At 41.3% G+C, this 22,502-nt stretch overlaps 1 protein-coding gene across 1 annotated transcript in view; it reads right to left on the bottom strand.

Annotated features, from left to right (window-relative positions):
* Slc9a9 (solute carrier family 9 member A9) overlaps window positions 1-22,502 on the bottom strand; it is a 544,273-nt gene that overhangs the window by 165,927 nt on the left and 355,844 nt on the right. Inside the window, exon 12 of the mRNA XM_057767041.1 lies at window positions 12,112-12,265. Coding sequence (XP_057623024.1) covers window positions 12,112-12,265 — 154 coding nt within the window. The remainder of the gene's footprint in view (window positions 1-12,111; window positions 12,266-22,502) is intronic.

Genomic DNA, 22,502 nt, shown 5'->3' with positions numbered 1-22,502 from the left:
GGCTACCACGAGAGTGGCCCACCAGACCCTCCCTGGCACCGTGCTGTGATCTTGGCACAGAACATGGTTTGTCTGCCCGGGACTCATGCTAACAGGTTCCATCTGGGAGGAGAGGGAGGAAAAAGGCTTGGAGTGACAGTGGAGATCCTGATGTCCAGACTGGACCCTACTGAAAATAAAGGTAGCCAGTACCACTGAGAGAGTACACATGGCCGAGACACTCAGTTACCATCTCCAAAATGGGTGCAGCTTCATTACTGACTGTATTCTATACTGCATTGATCCCAGCTCTGAAGAGAGTTTAAAGAAGAAAACAAAGAAAGAAAAAGAAAAAATATTCTTCAAAACATACCTCTGGCGTTTTCCCCAACCAGATAGCTGCCCTGAGTACAATGAAACTGTCATTAAGCCATATTTTGCCTTTAATAGGCAGTTCTCCGTCTAAAGCAATTTCCTCAATGGGATGCTAAGTGTAAACCTGAGCACTATTTTTAATAACTCCAGTTAGAATCCCATATTTTGGTTATGTAATTGATCTTTCGGGTAGACATGAAATGGGCATTTTAATGCAATTCCTTGGATTTTACTCTGTAATTTTTCTTAAGCGGTTTCATTTAGATTTAAAACGTGCATTACCAGGTAAAAGGTTATAACAGATGAAAAAAAAAAGACTTAATTTTCTGATGAGAAACTAAAGATTCCAGGGAATTAAATGATGTTGATGAAAGTGCTGAAATCTATCCAAGTCGGGGTCTATGCACTGCTTACTGAGCCAAAATGAACGAGGGAAAGAGGAGCCCCCACTGCCTGGGGCTGAGAAATACACCATGTTCCCATTGCTCGGGCACCTTATTGTTCTACACTGTCAGGGCTGGAGATGAAGACGGGGCATTAGCACAGAAGGAAGATGGGACCATTGTGTTTTACTTCTGAGAGAAGGCAGAGCTGATATCTATCACAAACGACACGTCTCACAAACAGCAACCAGACACACATCTTACTAATGCATGGCACATTATAATAACAAATATTATAGAAAAAAGACTGGCACTACAAAAATTATAATGGGAAATTTGATGTACACCTTTTATAATCTGCCCCACTTTGGGAAAAACAGATCTATTGATGTGGGGAAGCTGAATGAGTTGTAGCTAACCCAATGCATACATACAGATCTTTATTCCTTAAAGCATCAAATACACACTTTCTTCACGCATTGAAAACATGTACCCACTTGTTCTTGGTTACAAAGAAAAATGTCATATTTTTAAAGGGAAAATTATGGTGGTGTCACTCAATGCTAGAGCCCTTGCCTAACATGCCCAAGGTCCTGGACTCAATCCCCATCACCGAGAAAAAGCAATTAGGTTTGTCAGGCATGATGTTGTATCCCTGTAACCTCAGCATTGGTGAGAAAGAAGCTGGCAGATCAGGAGTTCAAGGACAGCCTGGATTACATGAAACTGTCTCCCAAACAAAACAACAAAACCCAGAACATTGAAAAAGTTATTAAAAAGGTAATCATTTGGCAAGAAAGAAACTCTCTGTCTAGGAATCATATGTCAAGGGCTGGAGAGACAGTTTAGTAGGAAGCATGGCACTCTGTATGCAGGAGAACCTGAGCTTAAAGCCCGGAACCTGTGATCAAATGCCAGGAGCGGTGGCAGATTCTTGTAACCCCAGAGCTGGGGAGGAAGAGGCAGGCAGATCCCAGGGGTTCACTGACCAGCTGGTCTAGCTGCTGGGTGAGCTACTGCCCAATGAAAGACTCTGTCAAAACAAAAATGGCAGAAGATACTTGAGGGAGAATTCCTGAGGTTGTCTTCCAGTCTCCACACATATGCACATGTGCACACATATAAAAGGTTAGATATCAAGAGCAAATTAAACCGAATCACTCCAAGTACAATAGTCAAATTGAACATACATCACAAGTGGTGATGCTTAGCTGGGAAGAACAGGATTGTTGGAAAGAAGGTATTTATATGGTACTCAATTATTGCCCAACAGATTGAAAGTAAATTATAAAATAAAAAAAAATGTGCCTTTGTAACAGGTGTTACTACTGTCCCAAGGGAATGAACTGAGCATCACAACAGTGGACACCCGGATGAAGCATGCAGGGCAAGGCCCCCAAATGCACAGACAAAGCAAGCTATGCACATTATTACACACACAACATCACCAGTGGGCATTCTTGCAAGAAAAAATATACTCAACCTGAATTTTAAGGCTTGACCTAATTTCTAGTTTATAAGAAATACAATACAGGAAAGAATATATTAATTGACACTACGAAGAAACAAGTCCAGAATGTGGACAAGCATATAAAACAACTGACCTGGTTTCTTCTATAAAAATCAATATCACGGAAAAAAAGAGTAAGGTCCCAATACAATATATTACCTTGATTAAATCCTGAATTTAAAAACACCTATCAAGCAGTTTCTGCAATAACAAGGAACATTTGAACATCTACTGAAAATAATGCTGTCATAATGTCTTTTTAGATGTGTATTTTGGATACTTAATAGAATGTATTTAGCCTTTAAGATGCATGCTTAGATAAGAAGAATATGATGTCTGTCCCAATATTCAAGCAGAACAGTGAAAAATAGAAAAATAAATATAAAACACATAGAAGACAGTCTGTAGCTAAGTGGTGAGTGCTTGCATAAGATATGCAAAACCCTGGGCTCCATCCCAGTACTACTAAGAGATCCTTTACCTAGAGATATAGTTAGTGTATGTGCACTAACTCTGTGTGTGTGTGTGTGTATCTGTGGCATACCCATGTCATAGAGACACAGGAAAGGTAATTAAATACCTGCCTGTGAAATGACAGTGTGCTTATGCTCAGTAAATCCACTTCATTGTTTCTGTCTCCTGAACTCCAGTCCCCCTTTTTCCTGCTTGCTTTGTCAGTTGCTGAGAGTGCTATAAGTCCTCAGTTCTAAGTGTGGGTTTGTCCATCTCTCTTTTGGGATCTGCCAGACTTGGTGCATCTTGGAAAGCAATGCTGTTAGCTGTGTGCTCATTCTCTGTCGCCATACAATCTGGATAAACCGATCCTTTCATCGTTATATAACGTCTCCTTCTCTCTCTTTTTTTTTCAACCTGAGAAATTTTCTTCCTCAGATGATTTTTATGTGCAAGGCCTCATTGGGGGTTTGCATGGCGAAGTTTTTCTAATTACCTTATGTTTAACTAACTGTATCACACCTACATCATTAGTCAAGTATGTGTCTTATGGGCAACACATAGTTGATTCTTAGTTTTTATTCGTTGTGACTATTGATTTTATTTAATTGATGCAATAATTGATGTACCTGGGTAGTGTTGTAAGTTCTTCTGTATATGTGTTGCTTTTATTGGTTTATGAATAAAGAAGCTGCTTGGGCCTATGATGGTACAGAATAGAGCAAGTGGGAATTTCAAGCAAAGATAGAGGAGAAAAGAAGGTGGAGTCAGAGAGATGTCATGTAGCCACCAAAGGAGTAGGATGCCCGCCTGCAAGAACCATGCCAGTAAACCTTGAGTCTTGTGGTAAAATATAAAATAATAGAAATGGGTTAATTTAAGATGTAAGAGCTAGCCAGAAATATGCTTAAGCTATTGACCAAACAGTATTGCAATTAATATAGTTGGTGTGTGATTATTTCAGGTCTGGGAGACTGGGAAATGAATGAATGGCCTCCGTTAACATTTAGGTGTAGATAAATATCATCTTACCACTTGACTTTTGTTTGGAATATTCTTCCTCTATCTTATTGCTTTCTGAGGAGAGGTGCTGTTGATTTTATTTTGTATTTCATTTTAGTATTAGTTCAGTTTTGAAATATACTCTGATTCTTTACATAGTTTTGCAACCAGTATAGAAATTAGAATATAAACATGTAATTCTTCATAATCTATTTTAAATGGAATTTTTATCACTTTAGTTGATCTTAGAAAACTTACCATTTTCTAGACCTTTATACCTATCCACCCTCTCTTTTGAAAATCTGTAATGTTAATTTTTTTTCTTGCAGCAATACATAGAGTTTTTAAGATACCAAAGAGAAAAAGTCCACTTACTATACTGATGCCTGCTATTTCTACATCCATCTTATTCATGTCATTTCATTTTCCTCCACGATTGGTTCTCTGTCCTCTGAAGGAATTCCTTTTGTGTGTTTATCCAGAATGGGTCTGCTGGTGAACACACACTCTCATTGTTAGAAGGGAAGATCTTAACAACCTTCAAGTTTACCAAGTCCTTCATCTGCCATCTTTTATTTTGCCATTAAGCCAACCCAGTAGATAGTTCACTTTAAGCATTGCTTTTAGGTTCTGAAAGCTTCATTTATTTCCATTTCGCATCTTTATTTTTTTGTTGATTAAATTTTAGTTTATTTCTGTTGGGTTTGCTATTACTTCTTTGTATTTGTGTGCATATGTGTATATGTGTGTACATGTGTGTATCCATATATGTGTGTATGTGTGTGCATATGTATACATGTGTGTTTGATTTTACTTCTTGATGTATGCTCATAAAAGCCTTATTTGTGTCATCTTTAGGTTGGCATCTATTATATTTTTATTTGTGATATATAATTTTATACTCAGTGATTATGGGCTTATCTTAGAGAATTTGAATATTATGTGAAATGATTCGATCAGATTCTCTTGTGAAATATTTATTATTTTTTCTAGGTAGAGAGCACCAGCTCTTACCTGTCTTGTGTTGCCTGTAGTTCCAATTATCAGCTTAGTTTCAAAGCTTTTGCAGCACTATTCAGCTGTCTTACATGTCTGCCACCCACTGTTCCTTCTGACTTGGGCTCCACTATGTAGCTTGTTTCTCGGTGCTGTGGTGTGTTATTTAGGGTTAGCTAAATACACACAGCTCGAGGAAAATCCCAGAGTTAATGATAACTTTACCGAGCCACCTGCTTGAGCCTCTTCTGGCCACAGTCATCTTCTCATGTTACAAGATTCCTCAAAGCCTTTCACCCCTCCTGAAGAATTAAAGCCTTCAGGTCTCCTGAAATGCTGGGCGTTTCCCATGCCTTCTCCACAACATTACGCCTGCTCCAGGATAGTTGGTGAGAGGAGCAGGAGGGAAGTTGCAATGGGATTATCCTCCTTTGTGGTCACAGACCCACAGTTCCTTTTGGGGGAATTTCAAGTATCTTTTCATTTGTTAGTGCCATAGACACCTGCTGCCTCATGCTTGTCTAAGATCAGGGATTAAACAAAACAAAACAAAACAAAAAAAACAAAACAAAAAAGAACTACAAACTTAGGGACTCCTCCCATGCCTGCCTTCCTCCCTCCTCCTTTCCTTCCTTCCCTACTCTTTTGGCCTAGAGTTTTGTGACTTGCCTTTTCTTTAAACCAGAAGCAAAGAATTTCCCTCATGGTTCTTTTTCTTTTCCTTGATGCAGAAATCCATTCACTGAACTGCTGTTGGTCCCAAGTCAAGAGACTCATGAATACAAAAGAGGAAAAGGGAACCTCACTGCTGGCCTTTGGTTTACTCCCTGAACTGTTACCTTTTGCTTTTACTTTTCTTTCTCTTTTTTAAATTAATTTTTAAAGTTAGGCTATATTATTTGCATATACCTGTGAAATATTTTGTTTTTATTCACTCCTCTTTCCTACCGCCCTCCCTTGTCCCCTTCTGGCCTCCTGTTGCCGGGCTCCCTCCTGCTGCCTCCTACTCTTGTACCAAGTATTTCACTCCCACCTTGTTTCCTTGTTTCTCTTCTTCTCCCTTCCCTCTCATGATCCTTCTTCTTTCGTCATACACACACACACACACACACACACACACACACACACACACACACACCAAGAATTTGCATATGAGATAAAATGTGGGGTTTGTTCTAATTCTGACTTATTTTGCTTAACATAACGACCCCAGTTCCATCCGTTCTCCTGCAAATGCCATAATTTTATTCTTCCTTATGGCAGAATAAAATGTCACCCTGTCGTGTATAACATGTTCTTCTCTATCTGTTCATCTGCTAATGGGTTTCTAGGCTGGATCCTACCATTTGCTTTTAGAGTCTTCCATAATTGCTACTTGTACTGGGTCAAGGGCTTTGAGTTGCATTTACTGGGAGACATGGGGGTGGGCACAGATGCTCTGTTTTAGGCAGGACCGGGAGTTTTCCCTCACCCTTGAATAACATGTTCCACAAACTGCAGTTAAATCATTTTTGTCAGACTTCATATTTCACATAAATCTTTGTCTTTTACTTTAAAAAAGGCAACTGTTTTGACTGGTTCTTTCTAACAGTCAGACACATTGCCTTTCACAGAGTGGAGTGTGGTTGTCTGGTAAACTTAGCACACACACATGGGTGAAGCTCACTGATGCTGACATTCAGAGAAAATAAGTAAGAACAGGGTTAGTGGAGTGTGTTACTGGAGGCTATGGTGGTAAATAATGCATCTCTGAAACTGGGGAGACTCTGTATCTGTAAGCACAGCACATTAAAGCACCAGTTGGTGCTGGGAACATAGGAGCAGCTAACTCTTATCACTGGTTACAAACATGCCGTTCCTTTAGGTCCGCGGTAGATTGCTATAGTTGGCCCACATCTATAATTAATATGTCAAATTAGATTGATGTTAGCAATAAATACCTAGATTTAGACATCATTATAGAAGAATCTATAGAAAGTAGAAAATAATTTCCAAAAGGGCGCAGTGGGTGAGAAACAGAAAGTATAATTCTATTTCAGGGAGTGAACTGGTTGCCCATGTTTCACGAGACAAAGTATTTCTCAGGTCTGTTGATTGAGATAACTTGACAAAAAATGTGTAAGCTGGTTTAAAATCAATATAAGACATAAACATAAAATATAAATTGATAAAATGGCACAAGTCAGATATTTGAAAAATGCATAAGCAAGGTTTACTATGTGAAGATGGAAATAGGAGCATATCTAGGAAGACTCTGTTTGAGCTGTGAGATTTTAATGAAGTCTATCATTTTGAACGCATAAGTAGGAGAGTTGTCTCTTAAATTGATGAATATAGTTACAGTACAAAATGAACTAAAGTCTCCAGAGACTATTTCTTTCTATTTTCCCTGAAAACAAGCTTCCACAAATGAATCCAATTAATAACACTGTATTTGTGATTATCACAATAAGCAATAAGTATGTGGCTAAGAAAAGGTGCAGAGATATCCTTTGGGTTTATTGGAGTATTGGGCATCTGTTGCATGTTTTCAATTCTTGTATGCTAAATACCTAATGCTACTAAATTCTAAAGCAGTATTATTGTTATCACTCTCATTTTATGATTAAGAAAACTGAGGAAATGAGAGGCTGAATTTGGAGCTTTTAGCCTACACTTCTAAGAGATAGAGTCAGGGAACGACTAATTTTCAAACTCTGTGTGCTGTGCACGCATCACACACATGCACTATTGCTAAGTGCTGTGGGAGCTCCTTCTGCTCCTTCAGCCAATAGCCACTGAGATATCAGTCCATTGGGGCGTGGTCTCTCTCTCTTTAAAAAAGCAGCGACTGCCCTCCACTGGCTTTCTTGCTTCCCGCTCCGCTTCGGGCTCCTAGACTCCTTTCTTGATCGCACAGAGGGATTAATCATAATTTGAAACTGGTGTGGGATTGTTTGTGACTTACGCCTTCATCTGGAAGCCCATTCCCCCCAGTCCAGCCCAGACCACCGAAGAGGCAACATGTGACCTACCTGGCTGAGAAAGGTACCGAGCCATGTGGCTAGCATAGACAAGAATAATGGGTTAATATAAACTACAAGAGCTAATAAGAAGACTGAGCTAATGGGACAATCAGTTTTATTACTTATGGAGATCTCTGTGTGATTTTCTTTGGGACTTGACGGCTGTGGGGTACCAGGTGGGATGGAAACCCCAACAAGCCAGCCCTCATGTTACAGCTAAGCATGCTTAGGAACTTTGGTGCTTGGGAGGAAACCAAATAGATAAATAGGAGAACTTATTATAAGCATCCCTTCACTGTATTATTGGTGTTTCCTCACCTCAGTAATACAGGAAATTTTGTGTGTAAGCACTTGTACTTAAACCTGCTACTGTTTATATATAAAATATATGTATATATATCATATATATACACACATATATCTGGACAGAACTCTCCTTATCTCTGTGTACATTCCAGTGATAACTATTATAGAACTTAGCCAGTGGGCAAAAGTAATAAAGAAAGCATTTTGCATGGCTTTGGGCCAAAACCCAAGAATCAATTTTAAATATATAACTAAAATACCAAACACCAGAGGAGTCAAGCTATTTAACAGGCATTTCCCTGTAATGGACACAAGTTGGTGCATGCAACTTTGTTTCCTAGATTTGAAGAGAGAGTATGGGATGTCTTGGCTTGAATGGGGAGGGATAATACATTCCTGTAATTCCTTTAATTCTAGGTTGTAGCTGAGAAAGTCAGATTTCCTCCAGGTCAGGCCTGGCTTTGTTGAACTTTAATTGTTGCAAGTCACTGAGAAAGACTTCATGGAGAATCTCTGTTCCAAAAGTGTGCCTGCCCAGTCCTTCCTGGAGCAGAGAATTCCAGCGCTTGCTTTTTAGCAAGCCTGTCTTGTTATGAATGTAGACCTCTTTACCCCAGAGGGTCTGTTAATCAAGGCAGACCACAGGCATTCAGATGAGCTCCCTCTCTATTATCTCGGGGCACCGGCTTTCTGTTCAAGGTGTTGGGCTCACTCTTTTCTTAGTCTCCCCATGATGTCACATTGCCAGGGTTTACCCATGCTGAGAGGTAGCTCCACTCATCATCCCAATGCTAGAGTTTAGAGACACACAGAGAGAGGTTCTGTGCCTAGATTTTATGATCTTATATTCAACACAAAATAGCTTATTACTCAGTCAAGGATGGCTAAGTCTGCTAGCTCCACACAGTGCCCAACCCTGAACCAAGAAAGGCATTACCACCCCAGTTAGTCATGCAGTACCACTTCCACAGGGCTGGGCCTCTGGACTTTGGTGCTCTTTTGTAAGCACTTGTGAACTTTGAATTGGTGTTCCTGTTTACTCGTCTCTGGGCCGGGGGTGGAGGTCTGGGGGGTGGGGGTGGGAGTGGGGGTGAAGAGGGTCCTCACAAACTGTGTGTTGGATTTTTTAACTGTCGTGGTTATGTACCTTAAGAAAGGGAAAAGCTGAACTCTGACCAAGGAGAAACTCTACTTTTCTTTTTGCAACCAAAATAACATGGGAGGAGTCCTTTTCATTTAACATTTAAAAAGAAGAAAACGTCCAATTTATTTTCAATTTATTTCCTTAAATATGTTTTACTACCATCTTTAAAAGAAATTAAGTTGCTTTAGGTCAAGAACTTCGTACCATGGCTAGGACCAGGCTTAAGAGCAAGCTTGTCTCAGAGGTGGAAATCTCTATTTGTATCTCCATGACATGACCATTGCTGTTTCAGTCATGTCTATCAAAGAGAAACGGATGGTATTGTTACTCATCATTACCAACAAAAACATTTTCCTTTCTCTCCTCCTGTGGTAGTTTGTAATTGAATGAAAAGTTCTATAGGAATTGAAAAAGAAAACCTAATTCAAGGACTTTCCAAATAATTTAAAAGAGAAGAAAATGTAAAGCTCAAGAAGAGAATGGCTTGTAAAATATGTAAACAAATCATATTCTAGTGAGGCTGTGGGGCTCGTGTGAGAGCACATTGGCCTCCTATCCCTCAGCTTTCACCACTGGTGTTCTATCCAAGTTGCAGCTTGCCTGCTGTTGTTCAATGGAAAAAGTCGGACATGAACACTGGTGAATGGGGCATTGCATGGTGAAGAAGCAGACCCTGCTAACAGTGCAGTGGATGGGCCGTTGTGAGTTTGAAAGCTGAATTAGATGTGATGGTTTCTTTAACAATGTCATAAACCAGGAAAGGAGAGTGGAGCCTACGACAAGATCACTATGACATAGTGGAACCCAACCCACATCACACATCCATGCTTTGCGTATGTACTCCTTTACATCCTGGCTTTTAGATGTTCTTCTTGCCTTGAATTCCATCTGCCCGAGCTAACTTTCTGAATATCTTCCTATATGTATCCTCTAATGTTCTCCTTTTGGTTTCATCGGATGGGTCCCTGGGGTTTCTATCCTGATTTCAGGTTTTCTGCTGAGAACACCACCCTTTCCACGTGTCTGAATCCCATTATTCCCTTTCCGGACATTCATCGTGGTCCTATTCATGCTTCTCATTCTGTCTGGATAGCTGACTCACCTGGGCCTTTTCTTTTGGAATCTTCCCCAACTGGGGCAGCTCCATAAGGTGACCCCACACTGTGATCGTGGCAGGGAAAATGACATTGACTTAGGTTGGCCTTCAAGCCCCTCATCCTGGATGCCATGTTTGACAATCATCTCCTTCCTTTATCAACCTTGTCACCTGAAGAACTTCTCTCGCCAGTCTAAGGGTCCACTGTCATCACTGTCATCCCTCTTTCTTCCCACGAACTGGGCATCAGAGGCTATGTGAGTTATGACACCCAAGGGCAGTCAGCTCAGGCCACTGGAAAGACTAGGGAAGAGCTGGCTAAACGAAATATGTTATCAGTTTGGGGACAACTTGAGAATAATTCCTCACTCATAGAAATCATAGAAAACAAATTATGTTTGATTACTTTAAGGAGACTTTGATATCTCTTCCTTATGTCCTCCATAGAATACTTTGATAGTGTATCTGGGGCTTCAGTAGGAATTCCGTTCTTTGAAGCTCTGTCTTCTATGCCTTCATTTTTCCATGCAGGGATCCAAACTACTGAATTTTATTTTCCAGAAATCTGAACACACACTGTCTCTCTAATGATTTGCAGGGGATCTGGCACTTGAGAGTTTAATGCAATGTGTGCACTCATCCATAGGAGTTTTCAGGTACCCACCACTGTGAAAGAAATTGCGGGCCACGTTTATATGGCTAGAAAATAATTCAACAAGCATTTCCAAATGCTCTCTGTTCACCTTTAGTCAAAGCACTTTTGTGTATTTAGTAATGTTCACAGTCGTTTACAGGGTTTTCCCCCTGAAATTTTGTTTAACAAGCAAGCACTTGGCCTGGTTTACACATAAACTTTCTTATGCTAAATGTCTGGGGCTTGTTTCTGCTTTTTCTTTGCAAATGGGAAAACTTCTTGCAAATGCATAACAAAAGCATTTGTATTTATTGTTAAATTCATTTAAGTTTTCATAAATGATTTTCATTTTTATCATAATCAATGTGCCATACAAAGGTGCCAAAATTGCAGTCCCTGTTAATATGAGTCTTCTTGGAAACTCTTTGTAGTTAGAAGGATTGTTTCCTATCAGATACGGTAGGTAGGAGTTCATCCTAGAGCATAGATAGGAACTGGGGAGGGTCATGATGACATATGGATGTGAGAAATGAAATGTTTGCTTAATCCCTTACCTTCTGGGGAATGAACATGAGGACCTGGGTCACAGAAATATTTAAATAAAGACAAGAACACTTTAGGACAGATTTATCCATTTTCCAGACCAGCATTGACTATCTACTTTTATCCAATTGTCTGCTACCCCTACAATCCAGACTCGTAGCAGCCGGCTGCAGGCACGGCTTAGGAAAGGGTTTCTGATGGGACCTTGGCTTTCTCTTCTGTGAGACAGTGTATAGCTTGTCTCCAGCATCCCCCTTGAGAAACACATGGCTCTCTCACCAAATACATGTTCAGTATTTTCTCCTGTCTTAGGTGTTAGTGCCAGGAGGAGTTAAAAACAAAGCAAATCTGCCTTCTTGTTGGTTTTGCTGCTTTTTCTTTATCAGTCTTCCTAGACTGCGGGTATCTTGAGGATAAGTGTGTATCATCAGATGGAGGAAGTCACAGGTGAAAAAATCTATTTGTAGGACAGCTTGGAAACAGGCATCATTCCAAGACTGTTGAAAAAAGCAGCTCAGTAGATGGTAGGTCATATTGCTTTCCCCGGCTAGTGAGGTCACGGCGACTCTGGGGACAGTTGAAGTACAGATCTACCATTGCACTCCCAACCAAGTAAGCTTTACTAGAAATGGGACCGTCCAGCCACGCCTCTCAGTGATTTGCTCTTTTTACTAGAGTCACTTACCGGATCTGAAGCCACGTCAGCATGGGGGTGGTTCCTCCTCCAAACACCCAGACAGTGAAGAACACGAGGAGCAGTGTGGTGGTGAACATCATCTGTTTGGGTTGAGATTCTGTGTTGCGGATGGCCAGGGCGAAGGCGATGGCGCCCCGCAGGCCTTACAGAGAAACCGAGAGGAGAAAGTTAGTATCAGGACTCACTCATTCTCTTCTCACTATAGTTAGCTTCACAATTTGCTAACATAATTTCTTTATTAATTAAATTTTTATTCAGAGATGATTATAGACTCACATGGAGTTCTGAGAAAAAAAATATACAGAAATACTTAGAAATACTTTTCCTTAAGTCTCTGCCAGTGATAACATCTTGTGATGAAACAGCGTGGTATCTTAGCCAGAACACTGATGTCTGTCTACACAGTGAAGACACAGAACATATCTTCCCATCAACTTAGGAGTCTCACTTGCTGTTCTTTTTATAATCTCACCCGCTGTCGCTCTCTCTCTCACACACACACACACACACACCCCTTAATTGTGGTTACCAGTAAGTCTGCTCTCAATTCTTTGTCAGTTTACGGTTGTTTTACGTCAAAGATGGAATCACCGTGTCACTGTCTGTCCAGTAGAACTCTCCGGGTATTCACGCTATTGATTGGACCAGAGGTCTGTTTCCATCCTTTAACCTTAATTCACGGTACGGACGTTTCACGGGTGCTTTGTTTAGTCACCTGCTTGTTAAAGAACATCTATACTTTCCCTAGTTACTAGAGATTAAATGAAGGCTGCTCTAGTTGGCATCCAGGTTTGTGTGTGACACGTTTTTCTTTCTTGGAGATAATGCTCCAGATTATGGTCAGAGTGGTGTGGTATCTGCTTGCTTCATGTATAAAGAAATTACCATTTTTGCATTCTGACTAGCAACATAAAATCATCTTAATTTCCATCATTTTTGACATATTTTGTGGTGTCATTTTTTTTTTTAGTATAAACTGTTGTGATAGGTAGGGAACGGTAATTTATTATGATTTGAATTTTTTTCTCTGCGTGACCAAAAGCATTGAATATTTTAATTAGTTACTTTGTTGCCTGTGTACTTCGCTACATGAAATAGCTCTTCTGTTTTTTTCTATTTTTTAATTGCATTGCTGGAATTTCTAATTGCTGTGTGCTATATTCTTTATACATGGTCCATAACAGGTCTTTGTTAGATGCAATGTTTTGAAAATAATGCCTCCACTCTCTTTCTGTCCTCCATCATGTCACAAGAACAAGGTGAAAAGGAGAACCCCATGTGGGACCTTCACATCTGCAAGCTCTGTCTCAATATCTGTGCTGGGGAGAGCGGGGACAGACTAACCAGGGCAGCCAAGGTGTTGGAGCAGCTCACAGGCCTGACTTTTCTAAAGCTAGGTACACCATCAGGTCCTCTGGCATCAGGAGAAAGGAGATTTCTGTTCACTGCACTGTCCATGGAGCCAAGGCAGAAGAAATTCTGGAGAGGCCTGAAGGTGCGGGAGAATGAGTCACGGAAAATAACTTCTCAGATACTGGAAACTTTGGCTTTGGGATTCAAGAACACATTGAACGGAGCATCAAATATGACCCAAGCATTGAGATCTACAGGCAGGACTTCTGTGTGGTGCTGGGCAGGTCAGGTTTCATCATCACAGACAAGAAGCGCAGGACAGGCTGCATTGGGGCCAAACACAGAATCAGCAAAGAGGAAGCCACGGGCTGGTTTCAGCAGAAGTATGATCATTCCTCCTCGCTAATAAATTTTATCCAAAAGGCTAATATTTTTTTTCTCAGAAATGCCAAAAGAAGAAAAAAAAAGAAAAAAAGAGAAAATCTTGCCTTCTACTCCATAGCTTCTTTTTCTCATCTTTGAGTTTTTGTAGGACAATCTTTTTTAGGTTTGATGAAGTGAAACTTGTCAATTTTCAAATAAATTGTACTTTTGAAGTCAATTCTAAGGACTCTGCATAAAGCTAGCCCCCAAATACTTTCTTCTGTAAGTTTAATATTTAAGTTCACAACCGTCTTGGGACAGTTTTCATATCGAGAGGCAGGCTTGGGCTGTGCTTATCTTTTGCTGGTGACATCTACTATTCTCATTGACTGCTTTTCTAATTTTTCTAACCTCTGTCCAGAATCAGCTGCTTGTATTGTGAGTCTGTTTCTGAATTCTCCATTTATCCCGTTTATCTGTGCCCATTCTTGTAGCACGCACCCTGAGTGCTGATGGGTACAGAGTGGGCCTATGACAATTCTTTCTGACTTTTTGTTTTCAAAACCATAGTTTTCTGGTTTTCTTGCTTTCTTGTAAAGCTTTAGATTTATACTGTATTTATCTACAAAATAAAACCTTCCTTGGCGAACACTTCCTTTTCTAAATTAAATGTGTCAGATAACAAGGAAAACCAGGACCCCTGAAAATGAATAACCAATTAGCCGACACCTAAAACATCCTGGAGCGATCGCCGGCTTTCACAAACTCTGGGACCAAAACTCATCAATCAGAAGTGCTTTTTCTTTGTTTTACTTTTTGTTCTATGGTAAAAAAAAAATGCTAATTGTATATTTATGAATCTGTATTAAGTACAAGAGGTATTACAAAATGAAAGGCCAGACGTCAAAGTGGGATGATATTAATAAAAACAGAAATGCAGACTTAGATGGGGAGAAAACACAGTCCGAGGAGCAAAGAAGGCAAAGCAGGGGGCTGGGGGTGACCTGAGACCGCTGAGCACTGTGGCAGAAATAACACTGCCGAGCAGGAAGAGAAAGGTTTATAATGGCAGCAAGCAGAAGTTAAAGAGGTAGTGATTCAGCTGTTTTTATAGGAAGGTTTAAAGCAGGGATATGTAATTTCATTGGTCCAGTTTCTATATTTTTTGTAGTTTATTCTGTTACTTCTCCAAGGTAGAGGCGAACAAATACCCCTTTTCCCGGAAATATGACATCAGCGACAGACCAGAAAAATAATCCCATCCAAGACCAGCTTGGTGAACCAATGAGTTTAACTAGGATTGCTTCCAGACACATGGGGGACCCCTCAACAGCTACATTACTGAAAAGGGGGTGTATGGATGAAGTTTCCCCCTTAGCTCACATTCTACCTCCTGTGTGCTCCAGCACTCCAGAGCTGTGCAGTTGAGGCAGGACTGCTTGCAGCTGCCTGTGGGTAGGAGCAAGCAGCTGGCATCGTAGGGGAGGGTCTAGTGACCTTCCTCACGGTTCCCTTTCTATAAGGCACTGGAAATGGGTCTGATCTTATGAGGATGTTATAGAAGTACTCACAGGTGGTTTAGTATCAAGACAGAAACGTCTGTGGCTGTGCCAAAGGACAGATAGCATTTTATAACAGTTTTGGGATTTCAAATTGTTATTTTACATTTCAAATGATTGAAAAAAACCACCAGATACTGGATAGGATGAGGAACCTTATAGTCATCCCAGCCCCCCAGACCTTAGATTATAATGTTTCTGTCTTTGTTCTGTCCATGCTGAGAACATACAAGAGACAAGTGGTGTGATAGGAGAGACAGAGGACGAGGCCAGAGAGATTGAACACATTTTGCCTGAAACAAAAAAACAAAACAAAACAAAAAAAAGCCTCGGAAAGAGAGCGGAACATGTGATCTGATTATAAAATACCTCCAAGGGACAATGTAATGGAAGAAGAAAATTATTCTGAATCTCCATGTAGACAAGGAAATGGCCTGAAGAGAGGGACGATAACGTTTGAAGTAGACATTAATAAAAGCGTTCCTTTACATCAGAAGTTCTGAACGCTCAGCACCCCCACCACAGGTGTTCATGCTCTCACACTCAGGTAGAGAAGCCAGGAGAACAGCAAGAAGCCCCAGCGCCGGGACAATTTGAATAATGCTCTCTCCAGGATACACAAACAGCATCATTAGTGAGTGAGAATGCAAGGAGACAGACTCCTCTTATCCGAGGACAGGATTTATGGGTCGAGGTTGTTTAATCACGGTGCAAACCTGGAGACAGAAAGCGATCCTTTCATTTTCTCTTCCCCTCCAACTCATATTGCTAGAGATGTCAGTGAAGCGGCACTGCCCACATGAGGTGACGGTAGAGGTATGAGACATTAAACAATGATTAATATTTGTTATTTGTTTCTTGCTATAAATCCTTGTAGTTCTTTGGAGTTTTTATAAGAAATAGTAGAAAAGAGACTACAAATGAAAACATTCTGTATCTTGCCTACTGCTAACTCATCCATATTAGATACCAAGGACAAGGTAGAAAGCACCCACTAACCTTCCTAAACATGTTTAATAATGCATGGTTATTCCGCCAAACTAGCGCCACTACGTCCTTAAGCAGATTCTAGGTAAGCAGTCCTCAGTTCAAACATGTACTCAAAATAGTGGCAGGTTTGATGTGTAACCCTGGCACGCAGGAGGCTAGAGCAAGAGGATATCAACTTTGAAGCTAGTATGGATTGCAACAATAAGACCCTATGTCAAAACGAAAAACCGAAACCAACCAAATAAAAAATATTCCTCCCAAACCCAACAACAACAACAAAATAAAATGAAACAAAGTCCCTCCATTCCCTCCAGATCTTTCAACACTCTCCAGTACACATATATGGAAACATATCTGTCAATCTATATGAAACTTTAATATATGAAATTATATTAAAGCCTATATTCACAGGCAAAGCAATGTAAAGATTTCTGGGCATGGGGGAGGGACCAGAGAAGCATGACAATGACCTTGTGGCAGGTTGGGAAATGTTTATTAAGTCCAAGCTCTAAGACACCGTGAAAGGATGGCTCTGAATGGATGGGCACCTGACAAACTTCAGAGCTGAGGGCATTTGGAGGAGAGACCATCTGTATCTTGCCCTGGTCACACTCAGCCTCATGGCACTTGCCCCTAGTGAGATGTGAGGGGTTGGGATGCTGAGCTTGCTGAGTGGATCAAGTGAAGCTGACTCAGAACTTCCGAGAGGCCAAAGTGCTGTCCTGTCCTGCTTGCCCCTTGTGAGTCTAGAAGGTCTCACACATCTAGAGCCTGGGCAAATGTCTAATCAATGGCTGTTCATTGCTTTGATTAATGCACAAATATTGATTTCCTCCTATACGGAGTTCTGTGCATACTGACCCCATCTTCTTAACACCATGGATTTAGGCCATGGAGGATTTTAGAATTAAAAACAAAAAAGTCATTCAGGCTACTGGGAAAAAACTATCAGGCTACTGGAAAAATACCAAGATGTAAAAAAATTGATACTGATCTTGGGATTTTTCATTGTAGCCAAACACTACCTTCAAAGAGCATACACAGCTTTGTTGGGGATCATAGGAAATTCAGAGCACAGCAAAGCTTGGATTTTATTTTATTTTCTGAGTACTCGGACCCCTTGGTTCACCTTTATTCTCTTAGTTTTGGTCAGCTAGTCAAAGGAATTCTGTCCTTCTGGGAACTGGTAGACTACATCATTTTGCTTTAAAGAGATTGACTCTGTGAGGATTTTGACACATTTTATATGCCCACTTGGAAAGTTATCATCATCTTGGGGAATAAAGGAAATACCTACAATTAAATGTGGTTTCACTTAAAATTGGCCTCGAAGGGCTTCTTATGTTAATTATATTGATGTTCTGCTCATAACAATAGAACACTATTAAGCCAAAGAAAGATTTCCAGCAAGGACCCCTGCTGCAGAAAATGTGCACTTTCCTGTTTATCTTTAAAAAGCAAACGTGAAGCGTTTAATCAATTACACAGTAGCAAAGGTGCTGCAAATGGGCACAGGTCAGATATATATAGCTGCATTTAAACCACGGCAATATAAATAGCTCTGCAGACATTCTTATTTAAGGTACAAAGCGGTAATGCAAAACGGTAAATATCTCCTGAGCACCCATTATGTGCCTAGCTTTAGCCAAAACACAGAGTGGGAATGAGTAAGGACGGTTCAGTTTCCCTGAGGCCCTGAGTCCTACAAACACCTTACAATGTGGAGCAGGAGGGAGGAGGGGAAATAACAATAAGATGTCTGTAAAACCCACAGTACACACACACACATACACACACACACAGGTTGGGGGAGAGATTAACACAGATACACATGTATATAGTTTTAAACATAGTTACTTTATTTTTACTTCACGTATATGGATTTTTGCCCATATGCATGTCTGTGTACCGCATGCATGGCTGGCACCTGTGGAGACCAGAAGAGGGCATCAAACAACCCGGAACTAGATTTACAGATGGTTGTGGGCCTCCATGTGGGTGCTGGGAATTGACCCTAGGTCCTCTGGAAAAGCAGCTAGTGTTAATAACTATAGAGACATCTCCCCAGTCCCTACATACATATGGTTTTAATGCAGTTAAAATGATGGATATGTTCCCCCAAGGAACTATAGGTTAACCTGGTAAGGAACACATACCTTCACGTTGTTGTTCAGAGGTGTTCAAGACATTCCCCCAAACAATATAGACTATCAAAATTGTTCTCAATTACTTTCCGGAACAGGGAGGCAATACCCCAGTGCTGAGGATGCCACATTTCACTCACAGGATTAGAAAGACCATCCTAGATTGACCTGCAGGTTTCGTCTCTGAGGACTAACCTTCATAGTCTTGAAAGGTGCCGTGCAAGCCACCAAGGGAAAAAAAGTGTCAACAATGCTACCCAGCTAGACAGCTTGAGAATCACAGCAACAGAACCAGCAAGATCTCAGTGGTGCTTGTATCTCAAGGGAACCAGCAGCTATCTGATTTGACCTAAAGCCCAGTGACTTCTAGGGAATTTGTGCCTGATAGCATAAACCCAGCCAAGAACCTATGGCTGGAGCAGTCAAGAGGCCTAGGGGAGAGCCTACTAAAGGAATCTGGTACTGAAGTACTAAAACCTTCTAAACGCTTCTAAATGCTCCTAACACCCACAGATAGGTGCAGCTTTCTCATCTCTTTAAGGAAGCTTGTTTTTACACCAGACAGAGACAAAATGTAGAGTGACCATGGGTACTCAGACCCAAAGGGTACATCAGTAACTCCACCCCTAAATCTAAGTCTCAGGGAGCATCTCGGAGGAAAGGACGGAGAGATTGTAAGAGCCTGGGGACCCAGGTGACTGTTATGCAATCATATCTTCGGGATATGATAGGAGTGCTGCTTCTATAAACTCTCAGAGATATGGCTGACTACGAAGATCTCGCCGAGTTGACACGCCAACATGATGGAGGAGACTTCCACAAGGGCCCATCTGTAGATGGTGAGCTACAGGCAGTCAGTGGGGATGAGGGAATAAAAAAAAAGGCTTTTATTCTTTTTCTTTGGGGATCATACCCCAATCCTAAGGGGTTAGCCCCAAGCACATGCACCCAAGATCAATGCTAGTTGGACTCTACAGCTTTTGTGTGTGTGTGTGTGTGTGTGTGTGATTATAGAAGAAGCCAGAAGGCATTAGATCCCTTGGAACTGGAGTTACAGACAGCTGTGAGCTGCCATGTGGGTGCCGTGAATGAAACCCAGGTCCTCTGAAAGAGCAGACAGTGCTATTGAGAACTGCACTCTCTCCAGCCCCTGATAACTCATTTCTAAATGCATATTTTAAGGTTGACTTGCGATCTTCAACCAGAGTACACGTCTGAGGTCAGATGAGGGTGTGGGAGGGTCAGGGTCAGTTGAGGGTGTGTGTATGTGTGTGTGTGTGTTTGAGAGAGAGAGAGACAGAGAGACAGAGAGAGAGAGACAGAGACAGAGAGAGAGGAGGAGGAGGAAAAGGAGGACGAGGAGGAGGAGGAGGAGGACATGTGTGTGTGTGGGGAGGGGGCAGCCAGAAATACAGTGTCCTGAGCACTCAGAATGATATAAGGAATGTGTCTGGGGATGAGGCCAGGGGTGGGGGGGAGTGAGCAAGGCTTGGATTATAGCTACATTTATATGAGAGGTCAATTAGTCTCCCCAGTGGAGAGGCAAAGCAGGCAAATGCTTAGATGGAAGAATCCATAATTCAAGGGTGGTTAGCATCCTCTAAACAGAGAGTAGGAGGAGGAGGGGATATTTTGGGATTTGAAAAGTACTGGAAGGTAAAGTTTATTGCAAGCCATGTTGGTGTTTGCTTCTTGGCCTTTGTGCTCCCTGTCCCCTCAGCTGGCCTGTGCTCCCATGCTCCCAAGCTTCTCCTCCCTGCTACACTGCCTCTCCCTGGCAGTCCCTGAGCTGCTCATCTTGGGCTGCTCATCTCAAGTCAGGCCTGCCAGACCCCACGAGCACAGTACCTCCACCTTCACCCAGCGCTTTGCATGTGTATTTTCATTGTATCTGGAATGTATGTATTTTTTCGTCTTTCTTGACTAAAAAGTAAGCTGCGGAAGGGCAGCCCCAGTCTGTGGCATTTGCTGTGACATCCCCCTGGCGCTGGAATGGCTTCTCTCTCAGGGTAAGCACTCCCTGAGCCTGCCAGGTGATGAATACTGGAATGAATGGAGGAAGGAAAGGTCATTTTTGCATTTGAAAGTGTTACTGGAATCCAAAAGGAAATGAGCAGGAGATGGACTGGGGTGCAGAAATGTTCCCGAGAAACCTATCTGTCCTTTGAAAGAATTGTCCTTTACGGGAGTCTTTCAGCTCCCCGTCTTTTCCATTTGCAATAAAAGCCAGTCTAAGTCTCCCCACCCCCTCACTTCAACTGCTGTGAGGGGGTTGATTTCAAAGATCTAGCACATTCTTATTATTAGTCTGGTAAATCAAAGCCTGGGACAGGTCTACAATTGAATTATGTATAGCTTTTACACTTGCTAAAGTCTTATGACCTTGCACAGGGTAACTACTTTCAGCAAAAATGTCAGTCTGGTTTCAAAATACGCTTTCCCGAATCGTGCAACCTTGCTACGTGGTTCCATTTTCAATTCAACATCATTTTATCACAGGGAAGGGAAGTCAACAGATTGTTTGCAGAGGAAAAATTGTCCACATTCAGAAATAAATTGAGTCCTTCTAGAAAGCAGGCTTGTGTTAGACAAGTAGAACTTTCTTTCCTTCATCTCCCCAAGAACTTGCATTACTAAAACTCAAGGCTGCAGAGGAGGAAAGTAATGCAATAGCAATACATTTTTATCTGGAATGAAGTTTGTTTTTAGAAGCCCTGGGCAGCAGGAAGGGTAATTGGGGATGGGATTAACTCTGCCACAGCTCTGAAGTCAACATGCAGAGCTGCCTCTGGCTTTAGAAGTTGGTTTTTATATAGTAAAGATGGATGTGCTAGCATACTGTGGACTGACTGCGAGCTCCATCTCCGACAGTGGGTGTCCAAAGACAGTCGACATCCTCTGAGACACACTCAACTCCTGGCCAGGCTGTGTTCAAGAGAACTCAAAACTTTCCATGTAGAGCAGAAGTTCTCAACTGAGGCAATCTTCCCCCAGTGCATATTTGGCAAGGTCCAGAAACATTTATGGGTGTCCTGGGGCTGGAAAGCAGGGGTGTTGGGCTGTGCAGTGGGGTTTGGGAGCTAGTGAGACTTTGCCGTCATCCTCAAGGCAGAGGTCAGGGATTCTGGAGAGATTCACAATGCACACAATAGCCACCATAGTAACTAGTGGAACTTAAATGTCAAAAATTCCTAGAGTTGATAAACCTCACTTTATATCTGAGATGTTTTACATTATAATATTATTGTAACACTGATGTAAACAATAACTAATTCTCTAGAGGCTGCTTTAGCAAAGATGGCTACTTGTCATAGAACATACTTGAATAATGTTCCAGATTCTGCAGAATATGGTCCCAGAATTTCTTCAACTTCTAAAGAATCTTATTTATTAGGCTTGTGGTAGACACAAAACTGCCTTTCTTTTTTCTTTTTTTCTCCCCCTGAGATAGGTATAGACTTGGCTATTTTGGAATTCACTATGTATGTATGTATGTATGTATGTATGTATGTATTTATGTATGTATGGCATTGAATTTGCACTTGTCTCTGCCTCCAGTGTGCTGGGATTGAAGCCATGCACCAACACGCCTGACTGAGATTTCATTCCTAAAAGAGTTGACAGGTCACATTGATCTTGCTACCCTAGACAATGATAATGTAGCTTGGCTCATTATTCTAGTTTGCTTTTCCATTTCTGAGGCAAAACATTGACCAAAAGCAACTTGGAGAGGAAAGGGTTTATTTCCATCTTAAACCTTGATAGTTCATCACCAAGGGAAGCTAAGGATAAGAGGTAAGAGAAGCTCAAGGTAAGAACCCGGAGGCAAGAACAGAATCAGAGGCCACCGAAGAATGCTGCTTGCCAGCTTCTCATTCTTGTTCAACCCAGCATCACCTGCTGAGGGTAGTGTGGAGGCCCGAAAATGTGAACCTATTCCACCTTGTCTGAAGGTCAGAGAGTTTGAGGT

Source organism: Chionomys nivalis, chromosome 4, assembly GCF_950005125.1.
Source record: "Chionomys nivalis chromosome 4, mChiNiv1.1, whole genome shotgun sequence".
NCBI classification, from domain to species: Eukaryota; Metazoa; Chordata; class Mammalia; order Rodentia; family Cricetidae; genus Chionomys; species Chionomys nivalis.
The sequence above is the reverse complement of the archived record's forward strand: the minus strand, read 5'-3'. Positions and strand labels throughout refer to the sequence as shown.